Source organism: Coenobita brevimanus, chromosome 106, assembly GCF_032717465.1.
Source record: "Coenobita brevimanus isolate Jiangsu-jjx chromosome 106, ASM3271746v2, whole genome shotgun sequence".
In the NCBI taxonomy this organism is placed as follows: Eukaryota; Metazoa; Arthropoda; class Malacostraca; order Decapoda; family Coenobitidae; genus Coenobita; species Coenobita brevimanus.
This window is the reverse complement of record NC_137059.1, coordinates 12,684,983-12,705,964: the sequence shown is the minus strand read 5'-3', so window position 1 is coordinate 12,705,964 and position 20,982 is coordinate 12,684,983. Positions and strand designations below refer to the sequence as shown.

Below are 20,982 nucleotides of genomic sequence, written 5' to 3'. Positions count from 1 at the left end.
TGAAATAAAATCATAAACACTGCAGCATCTTCAGGTAAGTGAAACATCATCTGCTACACCTTAGCGCACAGTTAAGGGTCACGTACTTGTACTTGTTGTGGTGTAATATACTGTGTATCTCATATATTGATAGATTTGGTTATGTTTTATATGAAAGACAGTAAATAACTGACCCAACTGCTCATAGGAAAGAGTATATCTCGTACATTTGAGTTAGCACAAAGGTAGCGACATGCAACACGAGGTTAGAAACAAGTGCATTTACATTTTATTGGTGAAATATACTGTGTATCTCATATACTGATAGATTAGGCTATGTATTATGTGAAAATAATGTGACTGACCCACGTGCTCGTAAGAAAGAGAACGTCTCATACTCCTGAGCTAACACAAAGGAAGAGAAATGCAACGTGAGATACGTAATAAACGTGTTGCCAGTTCTGGGTAAACATAGCCAGTGCGCTCTGCCATGTACTTAAAAACTTACGGTATATGTATCGTTTAATTCAATTTATCATTAGCACTGAATATGACGCGATAACTTTAATTCTTTGTGGCTGGAGGGAAGGAGCCGCCATGTTGGCAATGACGTCAGCATTCACACTGCAGACGACGCTCCAATCCATCACACAATACTTTACCAGTAACAGAGATAACAGTTGTACCTACATGGCCACCGTAGATCCAAACTACCCCCTTCAAGAATGTTGTGAAGGAATACTTTTCATGGTATAAATAGATGGTACCTGTTAGGTAAGTAAATTGTGGTGAAATCGACCAGAAGTAGCTTACAGCTACACCATTCCCGAGAGGTGCTCGTACCTCATGAGGTGGAAAGTGTTCAATGTATGCCGTACAGTATCAGTTGTATGAGTTTATGATGGTATTATGCTCATGAATATTTAATATTTGACCTCTTCATTATTAGTTTTCTGAAATAAAAAGTTTCAGTGACTCTGAACTACAATACTTCAGGGGAGTGTGACGAAATACCGAATCGTCGGTCATTTACCGAATCATCACCGAACTGGCACTGTAATTGGGAAGTGTTATAGATTTTATCACTATAGGGGTTCATACCTAATTACTCGAAATCTGGTCAAATTTTTGTATTTAATTTTACCTTTTAAAAAATCCGGATTCACAGCGAAAACGTGCTAAAATTAGCGGAAGTGTTTCTCCTTTAGTTGAAAAGGTAGCACTGGCAGACTTCTGCTTTGTATAAATATTAATTTAACATACAAATGCACTTATTTGCACTTTAAATCAGTATCTGTGCAAAACAGAAGTCTGTCAAGGCATGTTGGCGATCTAAAGTAAAAATACCCGCTAACCTTAGCACGTTTTCGCTCTGACTCCTAATATTCTAAATATTCTATTAATAGTTAAATTAAGCATAGTTTTTTTACCGAATTTCAGATAATTAGGTGTGTATGAGCCTATATGGTGAAGAATATAATATTTTCACAACAGTAAAGACTGCATTCCAGCACTGGGAACTTCTGACAAGCAGCCAGCCACCTCTGCTTACGTTTCTTGTTATTGGCTAGTGTACAGAGGAATAATTTCCCTACTGTGCTTTGTCAGTGCACTTACACATTGGAACAAAACATTAGCAATTATTCCTCTTGTCACTGGAGATTCTTGGAGGTCAGAAATAAGCACAGTGTATGCTGGCTAAAACAAAGTAGACTATACTGCCTCAGTGTGAGTAGTGACGTCACGACCAATCACAGGCCGTTTCAGAGTCACGTGATTTTTCGGCCATTTTATCTATTATTTTTTCATGTTTCCGCACATTTTTGGAGGAAATAATGGTTGACAGTTATTTTCTGCGTATTTTTTACCCATACAAGTATCTAACTTCAGAAAAATTTTGACCGGAAACTCGTCAATTGCAGATGGTGTGATATACCGTGTATCTCATAGAGTGATATATTTTGTTACGTGTTTATGTGAATAGAAAGTGAAAGTGACCCACGTGATCATCTGGAAATCATCGTCTGCTACACCTTATCACCCAGGTAGGGGCCACATATTGACATACGGAAGATGTGCATTTACATTTTTTTGGTGAAATATACTGTGTATCTCATATCTTGATAGATTAGGCCAGCGGTTCTCAGACTTTTTAGTGTGACCCTATTTGGAATATTTCAAGACTTGGCAACCCACAGGGTAAATAAATGAAACACACACACACACACACACACACACACACACATAGAAAGTAGCCGGTATATAGCCTATCATAGTTAATATGAATATGCTAATAGTGTAATAAGGATAATTATAGTTTCAATTAAATAAATAAAATACATTGAAAGCATTAGGTCCCTGTGACCCATCAAAATTCCTCTCACAACCCACCTTTGGGTCGTGACCCATAGTTTGAGAACCACTGGATTATGCTAAGTATTATGTGAAAATAACATGAAAGACTGAACCATGTGCTCATAAGAAAGAGAACGTCTCGTACACCTGAGGTAGCACAAAGGTAGTGAAATGCTACGTGAGATACGTAATTATAGATGGTGTGATATACTGTGTATCTCATACAGTGATATATTTTATTATGTGTTTATGTGAAAAGAAAGTGAAAGTGAACCACGCGATCGTCTGGAAATCATGGTCTGCTACACCTTACCGCCCAGGTATGGGCCACGTAACTGACATACGGAAGACGTGAGTTTACACTTTGTTGGTGAAATATACTGTGTATCTCATATATTGATAGATTAGGCAATGTATGTGAAAATAACATGAAAGACTGACTCACATGCTCGTAATGAAGAGTGCATGTCATACACCTGAGCTAGCACAAAGGCACCGAAATGCAACACGAGGTTAGAAACATGTGCTATGTTTTATATGAAAAGACAGTGAAAAACTGACCCACATGCTCGTAATGAAGAGTGCATGTCGTACACCTGAGCTAGCACAAAGGTAGCCAAATGCAACGCAAGGTTAGCAACACGTGAATTTACTTTTTTTTTTTTTTTTTTTTTTTTAAATATACTGTGTATCCCATGTACTGATAAAATTCACTATGTTTTATGTGAAAAGACAGTGAAAAACTGACCCAAGTGCTTGTAATGAAGAGTGTGTGTCGTACACCTGAGCTTGGAAAAAGGTAGCCAAATGCAACGCAAGGTTAGGAACGCGTGCATTTACATTTTTTGTGGGGGCAGGGGTTAAATATACTTTGTATCCCATGTACTGATAATTTGGCTATGTTTTATGTGAAAAGACAATGAGAAACTGACCAACTGCAGCGTGTTCTTGTAGGGGAAACACCGTCTGCTACACCTTAGCGCACTGGTAACAGCCTACGAAACACGTCCATTTACATATTAGTGGTGAAATGTACAGTACTGTGTATCTCATAAAAATTATAGATTTGGTTATGTGTAATGTGCAAAGAAAATGAAAGAGGTAATCACGTGCTAGTGCCCCTACCTGTGTGCTAAGTCATGTGTGGGAGACGATGTTTGTCAAGTACTATACATTTATCATGAACCCTTGCATTGTGCCAGTGTTGAGCCAAGTTCTTGGCTGGCTGTGAATAAAATATCTTGACTCCTTTATTTCAGCTCACACTCCTACCACAACATTGGACTACCACAGGGTTCTGAATCCCTTTTGACAGCAATTTATGCTCCAGATGGCTTGCAACGACAGCAGTCTTGCAAAGTTGAAATGCGGGTTGGCACCACATGAGTAGCATAAGATTCTCGATGAGGTAAAGTCGGAGACTGACATTGAAAGCGACCGTTCTGGGGTGGAGGAGGTTGAGCTGCCACCATCCGGTCAGCAAGTGGAACTGCCCCACTGCCTTCCATTGCAGGAGACCACACCACCATCATTGGCCGGCTTCACTGGAAAACCCTCCCCACCTCTAGGACCTGCCAGTCCCACTGCTCTCTTCGTTGGCTCCCAATCTCCAGGCCCCTCTGCCCCCCTTGGCGAGCCAGTGTCACCGGAAGCCGGGCCATCGTTCGTTGTGATGGCCCCTCCACCCGCTTCTGCCATGCAGGATGCCATACAGGATGCTGGCCAGACCGAGGAGACTGGTGTCCCCAGAGCCTTCTGTCTCATCCTCATCCTCGTCCGAGATGTCCACTCCCAGAGGAGGGCACCGTGGTCCGCTGCCTGGACACGGGGGACGTCCAAGGGGTCAGAGGGCAGGCCGAAGGGTGTTGACAGGCCGACCCGCTGCCATCACCGCTACTGCCGTTGAAGAGGATCCTGGGTGGAGCAGTGGCCCGTTCCCACCGAACCACGGGCCGTTCACTGGCTCCCCAGGGATCAAGGTGGATATTTCAACAACTCCGTGGCAGTTCTTCCAGTTCTTTTTCATGCGGAAGTTGTTGTCATACCTCACCGTGGAAACCAACCGGTACATCACATTCCTGAGGACTCAGCTGGATGCCTGGTTCTCCTGCAATGAAGAGGAGATGGCCAAGTTCCTGGGGTTATACTTTTCATGGGGGTCGTGCACATGCCGACCATCAGGCACTACTGGAGGAGCTCCAAGCTGCACGACTACCCTAGGGTCCAGCGGGCAATGAGTGGAAGGCACTTCACCACCATCCTCAAGCACTTCCATGCCTTCAACTCACTCACCATTCCCCGGGACAACCAAGATCAGCTCATCCGCATTCGCATGGTCATGGAGTACCTACTTCAGCAGTTCCAGTCAGTGTACCAACCTGAGGAGCAGCTCAGTCTGGATGAGGGCTCTCTGGGGTGGAAGGGCCAGCTGTCCTTCCACGTGTACAACCCCCAGAACCCACCAAGTATGCCATCAAGTTGTACATGTTGTCTGGGTCATCCTCGGGCTACATCTGGAACCTCGAGGTCTACACAGGGGTGCAGTGTACCCTTGAAAACACCGTGTGGGGCCTCGTAGAACTGTTGAAGGACCAGGGCTATAAGCTGTTCATGGACAACTATTACAATTCCGTAGCCCTGTGCAAACGACTCTTCACTGCAGGATTTTACGTGTGTGGGACCCTACTGCTGCCTAGAGGAGCGCCATGCCAGCTGCAAGCCATCGCCAGGGCTAAGAGCCTGCCCGAGGGGGGCATGGTGTACAGGCACAAGGACAATGTGCTAGTCCTGCTGTGGAGGAACAAGCGCATTGTGAACATGGTGTCCACCTTCCACACTGTGGACACCATTCTGATGAGGGTTCGAGGAAAGGTGCGGGGTCAAGACGTGCGGACAACCTACGTGGAGAAGGTCGTTCACAAGCCTGTCATTGTGGAGGAGTATGACAGGTACATGGGTGAGGTGGATCATTTCGATCAGATGGTCCAGTACTACCCCATCCAATGCCGAACTGTCAAGTGGACGAAGATCACATTCTACTTCGTCCAAATGGCACTGTTCGACGCGTTTGCCTTGTACAAAAGTACAGATGCATGCAAGTAACTCTCCTTGAATTTATGGAGCAGATCATCTACCATCTTCTGCATTTCCAAACAGGACTGGCCTGCATCTGGACACACACTCCCCCACGCCCCAGACCTACCTACCCGGCGGCTAGCGCCAGCAACACCTGGCACCCAGCAAGCACAACCACCAGCACCAGGATGGGCCCAGCCACCACCAGCACCAGCACAGCCTGCAGGACACACCACACCAGCATCACCTGCAGCGGGGCCATCACAGGTACCACCATCACCACCAACACCACCTGCAGGAGACCTGTCAAGGGTGCCAGCACCGCCACCACCTCCAGTTGCTGGCCCATCGGGAGAACCCGTGCCTGGGCCTGCAGCTTCCGCATGACAGGACTACAGAGCATGAAGGTATCCAAGCAAGCATTGCCAGGTGATTGACGACAAAGTGAGGTTGGATCACACTCTGGGCCACCACCGGGCGAGGATCCCCGACAAGAAGAGGCTCAGATGTACCTTGTGCTTCAAGTTGGGCGTGAGGAAGAACACAAGGAACATGTGTCCTGTAAGTGATGTGCCGCTTTGCATGGGTGATTGTTTCGAGCGGTACCATACCGAGCAATACCTTCACTAGTGGAGCACATACACAGATATACACACACACACACACACACACACATACACACACACACACAGTGCAAAACTCCTCACCTCCCAATCGATCTGGTCCTGCAGGAAGATCATCGCCACTGGAGAAGTACATGATATTCTTTTTTTTATTTATCTATTTACCTCTATTTATGTCAGTATATTTACACATACATATATATTGTTATTTACCACAACACAAATGACAGGGAAATAAGTACAGCTTCAGTTTCAGTTGCTAGCAAGAGATTTAGTGTTCATGTGTGGTTTCTGAGAGTACTAAAAACAAAACAGAATTATATAAAATAGTTGTTGGTATAAAACCAAAGAAAGCGTGGCTAGCAAGCATAAAAGCATAAGTGCGCTACGGGAAAATAACGTAAGTGAGCACAGCTGACGGTGAGTCAGTGCGCGGGAAAATGCACCATAGTTTTTTGCACTTTTCTCGAAAATTATGAGGCCTAGGATCACTGTTCTTGGCTCAAATGAAAGCGAATTAAATTCTGCATAGGATAATGAAATAAAAACATGACAATGCCAGGAAAAGTCCTTTGCCAAAGCTCTCCGAATAAAAAAGTCGTCTGTTGGAAATGGGTTTTACTTTTTCGTTTATTACTTGAAGACCATACCTTGTATCAAACTGGGACCCCCACCATTCAAAAGCTAATAACATTCTCTTTCGATTGATAGTATAACATGTATAGATTGATTAGTAAACATTCGACTTATGATTTTGGGAAGTGATATCTATTATCCTGAATGTTTAATCCAAGGGCCCTAACGTACGTATAGTGTGTTTTTTTGGTGATTTTTTTTTTTTTCTTTTTTGCTTATCGTGTAGAACAAACATCGATGAATAGGAATATGTGAGTTTTGTGCCAAAAGAAATATGTTTGGGTTATGAAAATTAGCCAAGAATACACATTTTTGGAGCATGCAGCGGCCACTGGGGGGAGGGAAGAAAAGCCCACACATCACAGCACAGAAAACTTATGAAACTTATCCGCACAGGAAGGAGTTAAGTTGAAACATGCCCACACAATATGAAAAATCCTCAGACGTGAACCGGCGCCTGTCAACCTCATGTCCTCAGACGTGAACCAGCGTTAGGGGGTTAATATATTCAGTAAAAAAAAAAATGATAAAGTATATGTTTGCTAGTCATAACTTACATGATATCTGCAAGCCAGGAAGCTTGCCCAATTCAGAACACTCTCTATGTATCCATTCATACGTCTAAACAAGCATCCCTCAAACTCAGTAAGCAATCACTCCACCCACCTACCCATCCATCATCCAATTCTTTATTATTACCCCATCAGAAGCATAGAAGCCTAGCGTTAAGCTACAGAGTCCAGCCACATAAGGTTACAGTGGCCAGCTGCATTCCCCTGACCTGAATTATGTGAGCAATAAACCCCAAACATCCTTTTGGTATCAATGTAAAATCTCATCCACTCTTGTGTAATTTAGCTAGCATTCATAAACCAATCAGATCTTAAACCTGTTAATTAATTCCTTACCCATAAGAATAATAAAATCTTACATTAGCCACCACATATTACTTCTAAATAATTTTGCCAGCCTTCTAGTCACCAAATGCCATCACTACCTTCAACGTCTTTCTTAACTTTGTCGTATGAAAGTTGAAATGTTGTTCTTACCTAATTGTTCTTACCTAATTATATCCTTACAGGAATGAGTCAAGCTCGTACTGTCCTGTGTCTTAAACCATATTTATCGTACATATCCTTAAAATTTGTGAATTGTTTTGGCACACACTATTTCATTCGGTAGTGCATTCCACTGATCAATTGCTCTGTTTGGGAAACTGAATTTCCTTACGTCTTTATCACCTCTCTTCTTATGCAGTTTTTTGCAGTGTCCTCTTGGTGATGCTTCCCCATAGGTTAAGTAATCATTTATGTCTATTTTCTCCTTCCCTGACATGCATTTATATAGCATTATCATGTCACCTCTTTTCCTTCTCTCCTGTAGTGTTGGTAGATTCAGTTTATTTAATCTTTCTTCATAGCTTAGATCCCTTAAGCTTGGTACCCATCTTGTAGCAGCCCTTTGAACTTTTTCAATCTTGTCTATGTGTTTTTTAAGATAAGGACTCCAGACTACTGATGCATACTCCAGGGTTGGTCAGATGAATGCTGTTATTATCCTTCTTAGCATGTCTTCATTTATGTATGTGAATGCTATTCTCATATTTGCAAGCAGTATATATATGTTCCATACCTTCTCACTGATGTGGTCAGCCGGAGATAGTCTGTTATTGATAATCATGCCTAGGTCCTTCTCTCTTTCTGATGTGTGTAGGGTTTTATTTCCTAACGTATAATCCCAATTTGGTCTTTTTCCACTTTTACCAAACTTGATTACATGACACTTGTCCACACTGAATTCCATTTGCCATGTATTACTCCATTCATGAAGTTTATTTAATTCTTGTTGTAGCTCTTTACAAGAATCTGTGTTAGTAATTCTCCTTTGTATTATAAAGGAGCATTGTGGTGTGGATGTGGATGTGATAGGAAGCGTTATGAGGAACACACTGAGGTGGTTTGGCCATGTGGAGAGGATGGAGGGTGAGAGACTGACGAAGAGAGTGTATGTGAGTGAGGTGGAGGGGGGAAGAGGGAGGGAAAGGAGGATGAGATGGAGGGATGGGGTGGAGAGGTATATGAGAGAGGGGGGTGTGAGTTGGGAGCAGGGCAGTGAAATGGCGGGGGACAGGGTGACGTGGAGGCGATTTGTTTGTGGCCATCCCAAACGGGATTGAGGCATCTGGCAATAGATAGATAGATAGATAGATTTTTGCATCATCTGCAAACATATTTAGATAGCTTTCATTTCCAGTGTTACTGTCTATATCATTTTTATACACTAAAAAGAATGATTGGTGCCAGCCCTGAGCCCTGTGGTACTCAACTAGTCACTTCTTTCCATGATGAGTAATTTCCCCTTAGTACTGTTCTCATTTCTCTTTTTATGAGAAAATCTTGCATCCAACAATACAGTTTGCCTCAAATTCCTCCTTGATGGTACAGTTTCCATAAAAGTCTTTGGTGTGGTACTGTGTCAAATGCTTTCTTGAAATCCAAATAGATACTGTCCACCCATCCTTCTCTTTCCTGTATTGTGTCTGTTACTCTGTCATAGTAGCTCAACAGATTAGTAACACATGATTTTCCTTTTCTGAAACCAAACTGTCTTTCTGTTATCATATTGTGTACTTCTAGATGATTTACCCAAGCTTTTCTTATAAGCTTTTCTAATACCTTGCTTACAACACTGGTCAGTGATACTGGTTGGTAGTTGAGTGGATTTTGTCTATTCCCTTTCTTGAATAAGGGGAAAATGTTTGCTTTCCTCCAAATATCAGGTAGTTTACCTTGACTCAAGGATTTCTTGAAAATTAAAAATAATGGTTTACTTAACTCCTTTGCACATTCTCGTAGCACCCAACATGAAATTTCATCAGGACCATTTGCTTTTCCTCTGTCTAATTTACTTAACTCCTCCTGTATTACTTTTTCTGATACTGTATTTGTATATCTGATAGTATGTGTGGGCATGCATGTTCCACATAGTCCCTCTCAAAAAATTTTTCTTCTGTAAAAACTGATTGGAAATTCTTATTTAGTGCTTCACAAATATGAATGGGAGTTGCAAGGTTTGGTGAATGAATTTGGGACAGTGTGTAGGAGGAGGAATCTGAAAGTTAATGTAAACAAAAGTAAAGTTATGGTGTTTGAGAGGAATGAAATCACAGAGTGTGCAGTGAGGTTGGATGGTGAGGATATGGAGAATGTGACTGCTTTCAAGTACTTGGGTAGTGTGATGAGTAAGAATGGAACTTTGGGAGATGAAGTGCGTGAAAGGGTACAGCAGGGAAGGAAGGTTGTTGGTACACTGAAAGCAGTGACGAGAAATAGGGAGGTGAGTATGGAAGTTATGAAGTATTGTGATCCCTACCCTGACGTATGGAAGCGAGGTGTGGACCTTGCAAGAGGGGAACAAGTCAAGAGTGACAGCAGTGGAAATGAGTTACTTGAGAGGAGCATGTGGAGTGACGTGGAGAGACAGGTTGACGAATGAAGAAGTGAAGGAACGTTGTGGGGTGGATGTGGATGTGGTTGAGAAGATTAGGAGAAATACACTGAGGTGGTTTGGACATGTGAAGAGAATGGAGAATGAAAGACTAACTAAGAGGGTGCATGTAGGTGAGGTGGAGGGAGGGAGAGGGAGGGGTAGACCGAGGATGAGGTGGAGGAATGGAGTAGAGAGATATATGAGGGAGGGGGGGTGAGTTGGGGGGAGGGTAGTCAAATGGTGGGTGACAGAGCGACTTGGAGGCATTTTGTCTGCACTCACCCTTTGCGGGATTAGGGCGTCGGGCTATAGATAGATAGATAGACAAATATCCTTCTCTTGTGTATAGGTGATTCCCTCGTCTGTAATGGATTGTATTTTATCTTTTACTTTGGTTTTGCTTCTGATGTAGCTGTAAAATAGCTTCGGTTGATCACTACTTTTATTTATTATATCCTCCTTAAACTGTTTTTGGGCTTCCCTCCTTATTCTTGTATAATCGTTTCTTGCCTGTTTGTAATTATTATATGCCCTTTCACTATTGTGTCTTCTGTATCTATTCCACAACAAATCTCTTCTTTCTTTTGATTTTTTACATTCTGTATTGAACCATTTCATTATATTCTTTTCTGCTTCTTTGTGCTGTGGGATGTACTTCTGGACTCCTATTTCATAAAATTCACAGAATTTTTTATATACAGCATTTAAATCTTGTCCTCTAAACTCCTTTTCCCAATTAATTTCTAAGAAGTACTTCTTTAGGTCATGATAATTTCCCTTTTTACAGTTTAGGCTCTTTTTGTAACTTTCATTGCTGTTAACTAAGTCATATGCTATCCTGAAGTTGCAATTTAGTACTGCATGGTCGCTTTTGCCGAATGGAGGGTGATATATTAAACTGTCAATATCATTTTCTTGCCTAGTAAATATGAGATCTTGCATTGAGGGTACATCGAGTCCTCTTTTCCTGGTGCTTTCCCTCACATGTTGCGTTAGGAAAAACTCTTGTGTATCACTTACTTTGTATTATCCACTTCAGTCAGGTAATCCACTTTACTGATTTGCTCTTTTGCTTTTGGGAGGGCTCTTATCATGGAGGAGTAAACTAATATCTAACCACTTCAGATTAGATAAGTCTTTTAGAGCTGAATAAAAGTATCTAGGTATGGCAAGAATACAATGAAAAATGCATCATTGGATTAAAGGGGTTAGCTGAAGCTGGAATTAATCTGTAATTAAAAACTCCATACTATTCACTCTTCTAACTAGCACTAAGCTCTCATACTAGTTTCTTCTACCCAGTACCCACAGCACCCAAGCAGACATACTCACCGTAGTGTCATGAGAATCAAGGGGCACTCCATTGCGTGTCCAAGTAATGATGGGTTGGGGGTCACCCCTGGCTTCACAACTAAACAGTGCAGTCTCCCCCTCAGGAAGGTTGATCACATCTGGCTCTACCACAAATTCTGGCTCAGCTGTTGAGGTTATTTAGAAATGAATGTAATTAGGAAAGAAGAAAGGACTATAATGTTTGAACTATAGATTTGGACAGGTTTGTAAAGTGTGCTAAACTGAAAGGCTTGAAAGATCAAGCAGATGACTGCATAACAAGGCTTGCCACCACAAGGCCAATATTTTCAAGATCACATATAGTTTATCTATCTACTGTACCTTTAGCCAGATGTCTTAATCCCACAAAGGGTGGTCACAATCAAATTGTCACCATGTCAATCTGTACTCCACCATCAGGTTTCCCCACTCTATCACTTCTTCATTTGTCCAGCTGTCTCTTTGTGTAACTCCATATGCTGCTTGCATGGAACTTCCACTCCACTCACTCTTGACTCATGTTCATCCAACAGAGTCCAGGCTTCACTTGCATATGTTAGATTAGGGATCAAAATAATGCCATGCAGTAACTTTTCCACTTCCATGCCCACTTTCATGTTTCTTATCATTGCCCTCCATGAACCCTCACACTTTTCTTCCCCGCAGTACAATTTCATGCACATCATTCTTTAAACTTCTCTCCTTGCTCATTTCATTACCTAAATATTTTTCCACTTCCTGATCAGTCAGCCTCTCTGTGCAATCCATGACTTTATTCCTCTCAAAAACCATAACTTATTTGCTCTTTGTTAAAGTCACAATTATATTTTGTCTCTTACAACCATAGAGACACGACACATCCCCATTTCAGTTCAATATTCAAAGGACTCACTTAAGAGCTCCCTCCACACACACACTGCCACCCTTGCACATTCATACATATACCTTTGACAGCATTCAACAGTTTTCTCTCTACTCCATATATTTTCAGTGCCTTCTACATCCCTCAATCCTTCCCTAGTCCCTGAAAGAAGGATGGTGGACTGCAGGAAAAAGAAAAGTCCTGCAGTCCAGCAAGTTCATATTCAAATGAGCCTGAGGATATTTGATGCCATATACAAATGTCTCTCAAATCCTTCCCTACCCCAAGAGGTGGATAATGAAGTGATGGGAAAGATACATTTAACCCTGCAGCTTACAGGGTTCACATACAAATATGCCTGAGGCCACTACAACAACAAAATAAGGTGATTCATACACTGACCTTCAACATAAACAGTGATCTGGTAAGGGTCAGCATGTCCTGCATCACTAGTGGCTTGGCAGTAATATGATCCAGAATCATCCTCACCGATGTCCTCCAGCAACAGAACCTTTCCATGATGCTCCACCTTCTCACCTTCTAGGTCCCCTCGTTCTCCACGGTACCAACTGATTGTTGGTACAGGGCTAGTCAAGGAAAGACAAGCTTAATCCTACAGTCTTATGATTCATTTTAATCTATCTATCTATCTATCTATCTATTGCCAGACGCCTCAATCCCGTTTGGGGTGGCCACAAACAAATCGCCTCCAAGTCGCCCTGTCCCCCGCCATTTCACTCCCCTGATCCCAGCTCACACCCCCCTCTCTCATATACCTCTCCACCCCATCCCTCCATCTCATCCTCGGCCTCCCCCTCCCTCTTTCCCCCTCCACCTCACTCACATACACTCTCTTTGTCATTCTTTCACCCTCCATCTTCTCCACATGGCCAAACCACCTCAGTGTATTCCTCCTAACGCTTCCTATCACATCCACATCAAAACCACAACGCTCCTTTATATCCTCATTCGTCAGCCTGTCTCTCCATGTGACTCCACAGGCTCCTCTTAAATAACTCATTTCCACTGCTCTCACTCTTGACTTGTGTCCTTCCAACAATGTCCAAGCTTCACATCCGTACGTTAGAATTGGTATCACAATACTGTCATGTAGTAACTTTTTCACTTCCATGCTCACTGCCCTGTTTCTTGTCACTGCTTTCAAGGAACCAGCAACCTTTCTTCCCTGCTGTACCCTTTCAAGCACTTCACCCTCCAAACCTCCATCCTTACTCATCACACTACCCAAGTACTTAAACGTACTCACATTTTCCAATTCCTCACCATCCAACCTCGCTGTACATTCACTGACTTCACCTCTCTCAAAGACCATCACTTTACTCTTCCCTACATTCACCTTTAGATTCCGTTTCTTACACACTCTCTCAAACTCATCAACCAAGCCTTGCAGCTCCCCTTCGTCTTCACTCAACAACACAGTATCATCTGCAAACAACAGTACAGGGAGTTTCCAAACACTATCCTCTCTCACCAGGGCCACTCCAACATCCACTACCCTACCTTGTACCTCTTTTATTACCCCATCCATGTACAGATTGAACAACCATGGAGACATGACACATCCCTGTTTCAACCCAACCTTCAAAGAGAAAAATTCACTTAGTTCACCATCCACACGCACTGCTGCCTTCGCACCATCGTACATACTCTTCACAGCATTCAACAACTTCCCATCTACTCCATATATTCTTAACACTTTCCACAATCCTTGTCTATCCACCCTGTCATATGCTTTCTCCAAATCCATGAAAGCCTCATACAACTTCTTTCCTTTCTCTAGAAACTTTTCCACTAAAGATCTGAGAATGAATATCTGATCTACACAACCTCTTCCCTTCCTAAAGCCTCCCTGTTCTTCTCCAACTAATTTCTCTGTTCTTTCTCTAACTCTGTCAATAAGTATCCTACCATACACTTTTCCTATTATACTAAGAAGACAAATGCCCCTATGATTACCACACACTTCTTTTTCCCCTTTTCCTTTGCACAAGGGAATAATTATACCTGACTTCCAATCCTCCAGGACTCTACCTTCCTCCCAGGCCAATCTGCACATTTTCCACATCCATTCTACTACTATCTCTCCCTCATGCTTCAGCATTTCACCACACACTCCATCAATTCCTGGGGCTTTCCCTGATTTAACTTTCTTCATTGCTTCCACAACTTCTATCCTACCGATTTCTTCCTGTCTTCTCACCTCCCTCCTTCTCCCAGCCATTCCCCAGCCACTTATACTCGCATTACTTCCATCCTCTACGTTCAACAATTCCTTAAAATGTTCTCTCCATCTGCTCACTTTTTCTCCCTTCTCCACTAGCAATCTACCATTTTTATCTTTCACTCCCCTGCTAACTACACTTCCACCCTGTCTTACTCTTTTCACCTCTCTCCAGAACATTTTCTTACAATCCCTCCACTTTACACTCAAATTTCTTCCAAATTCCTCATCCACTCTCTTCTTACTCTCTCTTACTAATCTTTTCACCTCTCTCTTTCTTTCTACATATAACTCTCTCTTCCGCCTCTCAACTTCTTCCACGCCCCTATTTCTCATCCATTCATTGTATGCTTTCTTCTTTTGTGCCACAGCCTGTTTCACCTCTTCAGTCCACCACGCTGTTCCTTGCACCCCCCTCCGTCTTCTCTTCCTTCCACACACCACATCACATGCTGCACATATTTCTTCTGTAAATATTCTACACACACCTTCCACGTCTCCCATCTGCTCCAATTCATATTTGCCCAATCGTTCCTCCACTTCTCTCTTATACTCTGCCATTTTCTCATCCTCTTGTAACCTTTCCACTCTCCTTGCAACTACTCCTCCCTCTCGTCTTTCCCTTCTTCTATTCCTCCAACTTACTTGAACTTTAATTCTGGCCATCACCAAGTAGTGGTCAGAAAGTCCACTCCCCCAACCTCTATACACTCTTGCATCCATTACACATTTTCGCATCCTTTCATCCACACACACATAATCAATCATTGCCTTCCTTTCATTCAGTTCACCACCCACCCTTCTCATCACTCGCCATGTATACCTGTGGATCATTTTGTACCTGAAGAGGGTATTGGCTATCACCAACCCCTTCCCAGCACAAATGTCCACTAATGCACTCCCATTCTCATCTATCTCAGCAGGCACACCCCACTCACCAACTATTCCATCCACCTTCACATTCCCAACTTTACCATTCATATCACCAATCAAAAACACTCTCTCATTCCTCCCAAACTTTTCCATGCACACTTCTACATTTGTCCAGAACTCTTCTCTCACTCTTCTAGCACGATCTTGCGTTGGCGCATACACACACACAATCGCCCACATTTGTATTCCAACTTTCAACTTTACCCACACAATCCTTGACCCAACTGATCCATACTGTCTTATGCTCCTCTTCCATCTTTTACTCACAACTATACATACTCCTTCCTTTGCCCTCTTATTGTCACCTACTCCTGCACATATACCCCATCCATACTCCCATTCTCTCACACTTTCTCCTCTCCATTTTGTTTCAGTTATTCCACATACATCCACTTTCGCATCCTTAAGCACCTGGACAATCTCTCTCTCTTTCACCTCATCATTCGCTCCCCTTACATTCCAGGTTCCAATTACAATGTCCTTTGTCCGGTTCAATTTAAACAGTACTATATTTCATCCTTGTTAGCTCCAGATTATTTCATTCATCTTTGGGGAGACCTCTTGTATTGAAGGGATAAATGAAAATGTTGAACCTAACCCATCCATGCTGAAGTCTAGATCAAGGTGTCGGAAGATACCAAGAATAACACGAAAAATACATCATCGGACTGAGTTAACCTGTTGAAATCCAGATGATGCATTTTTAGTTTATTTTTGCTGCTACCAGATAACATAATTCAAATTAGGGAGGGCCTCTCATGGCGCTCAACATCCACTCACTCGATGTAGTGCGGCTTTGGGTGTCTGCCCTTTCTTCTCTTCCTTCCTACCTCTTCTGTCTTTCTTTCCTTCATTCATTCCTCTTCCTTTTGCCTACGGGTGACTTTGCACTCCCTCTTCTGTCTTTCTTTCCTTCATTCTTTCCTCTTCCTTCTGCCAATGGGTGACTCTACACTGAGTGACAAGCCAAATGGTTTCCTTTACACCAGGAAACCATTTGGCTTGTCACTCAGTGTAGAGTGGTAACCATATAACCAAATAATGGCACCTGGTGGTTTAGTGGGTAATTAAGGTGCCCCAAATTGGATTGAGCCTGTGTAGGTTTAAATCCAACGGGTGGTTGGGGTTTATTGCTCACTTTATTGCAACTCAGGGATGAGTGAGGCTGGTCACTCTCATCTCAATGTCAGGACCAAACTGCCTAGCCCCGGGCTCTTACGTTCCTCATGGGGCAACATAGGATTGGATGATGGATGGATGGATGGATTAAGGTTGTATTAATCACTCTAGTTCAGAGAGTCTCAACACTTAAAAAAAAAAATCATCATATGATGGCAAGAATAAAATGAAAAAGATCTCCCACATTGAATGGGTAAATAAATCTCACTTTTAATGGGATCTGGTCAATAATCTTAATTAGTGAAGTAAAACATGGTAAAATAAAACAAGAGAAACATTTCAATCAGATGTTGATCCATAAGAAGAAAAAGAATGGAATAATAATAATTATGATGATGATGATGATGATAATATTAATAATAATAATAATAATATTAATAATAATAATAATAATAATAATAATAATAATAATGATGATGATAATAATAATAATAATAATGAGGAACAGCATGGTGGACTGAAGAGGTGAAACAGGCTGTGGCACAAAAGGAGAAAGCATACAATGAATGGATGAGAAATAGGGGCATGGAAGAAGTTGAGAGGCGGAGGAGTGAGTTATATGTAATAAGAAAGAGAGAGGTGAAAAGATTAGTAAGAGAGAGTAAGAAGAGAGTGGATGAGGAATTTGGAAGGAATCTGAGTGTAAAGTGGAGGAACTGTAAGAAAATGTTCTGGAGAGAGGTGAAAAGAGTAAGACAGGGTGGAAGTGAAGTTAGCAGGGGAGTGAAAGATAAAAATGGTGGATTACTAGTGGAGAAGGGAGAAAAAGTGAGCAGATGGAGAGAACACTTTAAGGAATTGTTGAATGTAGAGGATGGAAGTGATGCGAGTATAAGTGGCTGGGGAATGGCTGGGAGAAGGAGGGAGGTGAGAAGACAGGAAGAAATCAGTAGGATAGAAGTTGTGGAAGCAATGAAGAAAGTTAAATCAGGGAAAGCCCCAGGAATTGATGGAGTGTGTGGTGAAATGCTGAAGCATGGGGGAGAGATAGTAGTAGAATGGATGTGGAAGATGTGCAGATTGGCCTGGGAAGAAGGTAGAGTCCTGGAGGATTGGAAGTCAGGTATAATTATTCCCTTGTACAAAGAAAAAAGGGAAAAAGAAGTGTGTGGTAATCATAGGGGCATTTGTCTTCTTAGTATAATAGGAAAAGTGTATGGTAGGATACTTATTGACAGAGTTAGAGAAAGAACAGAGAAATTAGTTGGAGAAGAACAGGGAGGCTTTAGGAAGGGAAGAGGTTGTGTAGATCAGATATTCATTCTCAGATCTTTAGTGGAAAAGTTTCTAGAGAAGGGAAAGAAGTTGTATGCAGCTTTCATGGATTTGGAGAAAGCATATGACAGGGTGGATAGACAAGGATTGTGGAAAGTGTTAAGAATATATGGAGTAGATGGGAAGTTGTTGAATGCTGTGAAGAGTATGTACAATGGTGCGAAGGCTGCAGTGCATGTGGATGGTGAACTAAGTGAATTTTTCTCTTTGAAAGTTGGTTTGAAACAGGGATGTGTCATGTCTCCATGGTTGTTCAATCTGTACATGGATGGGGTAATAAAAGAGGTACAAGGTAGGGTAGTGGATGTTGGAGTGGCCCTGGTGAGAAAGGATATGTTTGGAAACTCCCTGTACTGTTGTTTGCAGATGATACTGTGTTGTTGAGTGAAGATGAAGGGGAGCTGCAAGGCTTGGTTGATGAGTTAGAGAAAGTGTGTAAGAAACGGAATCTAAAGGTGAATGTAGGGAAGAGTAAAGTGATGGTCTTTGAGAGAGGTGAAGTCAGTGAATGTACAGCGAGGTTGGATGGTGAGGAATTGGAAAATGTGAGTACGTTTAAGTACTTGGGTAGTGTGATGAGTAAGGATGGAGGTTTGGAGGGTGAAGTGCTTGAAAGGGTACAGCAGGGAAGAAAGGTTGCTGGTTCTTTGAAAGCAGTGATAAGAAACAGGGAAGTGAGCATGGAAGTGAAAAAGTTACTACATGACAGTATTGTGATACCAACTCTTACGTACGGAAGTGAAGCTTGGATGTTGTTGGAAGGACACAAGTCAAGAGTGAGAGCAGTGGAAATGAGTTACTTAAGAGAAGCCTGTGGAGTCACATGGAGAGACAGGCTGACGAATGAGGATATAAAGAAGTGTTGTGGTGTTGATGTGGATGTGATAGGAAGCGTTATGAGGAACACACTGAGGTGGTTTGGCCATGTGGAGAGGATGGAGTGTGAAAGACTGACGAAGAGAGTGTATGTGAGTGAGGGGGAGGGGGGAAGAGGGAGGGGGAGGCCGAGGATGAGATGGAGGGATGGGGTGGAGAGGTATATGAGAGAGGGGGGTGTGAGTTAGGAGCAGGGCAGTGAAATGAAGGGGGACAGGGCGACTTGGAGGCGATTTGTTTGTGGCCACCCCAAACGGGATTGAGGCGTCTGGCAATAGATAAATAGATAATAATAACAATAATTCTTGATCTTAGTCATTTTGTAACTCAAAAGTGCCACTTTTAAAGAATTCATTTTCACTCAAAATCTTGTAATAACAACATGACTAACAGTTCATAAGCAGCTGTTGTTGTTCCTCAACCATGGCCTGCTTAGCCCAGCACACGTATCAACCACAGGTAAGCTCCTGCCCCTGTGAAGTCATCCCAATGGTTCCAACCAATGCTGATGCTGTGTCTGCATCTTAGTGTAGCATGTATTGTGTAGTATTCCATTATGTAGGTTATGTTATGTGGATCAGTTCTACAAGTGGGACAGTCATCTGTGATTCCATCCAACCCAAATCTAAGCCAATATTTTATTTTATTTACTTTTATTTTAATGTGTCCAACTCTGGGCAAAGGTTGCAGAGCCTATCCCAAGCCTCAGTAGCCCTCCTACATACCTCCACATGTCATTACTTCGGAGCTAACACCCACCATCCATATTGAATATATGCTAGGTCTGTCGCATACAGGACTGATGTACTGGTATTACAGGGATATTTTTACAACATGTCAGCAGGTCTTCTGGTAGATCAGGAAAGTCTGCTTTTACAAAATTCAAATCCTTTTAACTGTTCCTGCCCTAGGTGGGATTCAGTCCTGGGTCGATTAGGACGGCGGGCAACCTCTATACCAATTCAACTGGGTGAGATGAACTCAATCAGCTGTATGTAAGGAAGCCTCAGATGGGTGGATGTCAACTTGTGGCATAATGCTCTACTTGAGGTGTTGTATAACTCTGCCTGTGAAATGGGTATGTTACTGTGTGGTGATTGTTTTATGTACCTAGATGTGCTATTGGCTTTGTCAAATAATGACAGGGGTGTAGTGTGTTAGCACAGGCTGTCACATTGAACTGTGTGCCTCTCATTACAAGATATCCTCTAACAAGGGTGACCTTAGTATCAACATGTAGGTGAACTGTGGGAATGGTACTGGTTCAGCTAGTTATGGTAAGTAGAGTGTTACATTGTTCCATATGGTTTGTAAAGTTCTGTAGTGTGTGTTAGATTGGATGGGGACTCAGTCTTTGGAGGCATAGGACATCACTGAGCTGATATATTGTTTGTGGTGTCTGGAGAATTATTTTGGGGGGTGCCTAAAATCTGCTCTTGTGACTGCCTTGAATGCACTGAGTCTGGTTGCATACTACCTCTTGATATCTTGCATGCGGTCCTTGAAGGTGACATCTATGTCATATTTCACGCCAAGGATCTTAGCAGATGAGCCGTATAGCACAGGTGCATTGTTAAGTGTGATATTAAGGGTGTACCTGTGCTCATGATTGCTGCTGGTGATGAGTGTGGGACTGGATTTGGCTGACTTCGACCCATGCCTGAAGTGTGTTGAAGTTGTCTCGTTGCAGTGTGCAAGCTGTATCTACAGTGTTATAAGTGGTTGTTATGCTAATGTCATCTGCATATGAGGCTATGTTTGTGGGTAGTCAGGGTGTGGGAATATCATGAATGAATTGGTTGAAAAGTGTGGGAGAATGACCAGAGACCTGGAACTCTATTAGGGAAGTTTCATGTTCATAATGACTTGTCCTGGAGTGTAACATGTAGTAGTACTGCATCAGGCCAATGGCATTTATTAAACCCTGTGATCCTTCAATACAGTATTGTTAGTAAGATCATAAGTTTTCTAGAAAAGAAATGTCTTGAAGTATTTCTTTTAATGACTCAACAGAGGTAGATTATTTTATAGACAGAGGTAACTTATATAGAGGCAACTTATAAATAATCTTGGTGATGTATAAGGAGTGTGAGACACAAGGTTACCCCCTCACTGCTCTAGGCTCA

The 20,982-nt window shown here is 42.4% G+C and overlaps 1 protein-coding gene across 1 annotated transcript in view; it reads right to left on the bottom strand.

Moving 5' to 3' along the window:
• LOC145416430 (uncharacterized) overlaps nt 1-20,982 on the bottom strand; it is a 657,995-nt gene that overhangs the window by 336,643 nt on the left and 300,370 nt on the right. Inside the window, exons 10-11 of the mRNA XM_080285378.1 lie at nt 12,754-12,938; nt 11,490-11,635 (exon numbers count right to left, since the gene is read on the bottom strand). Of these exons, the coding sequence (XP_080141504.1) occupies nt 11,490-11,635; nt 12,754-12,938 (331 nt within the window). The remainder of the gene's footprint in view (nt 1-11,489; nt 11,636-12,753; nt 12,939-20,982) is intronic.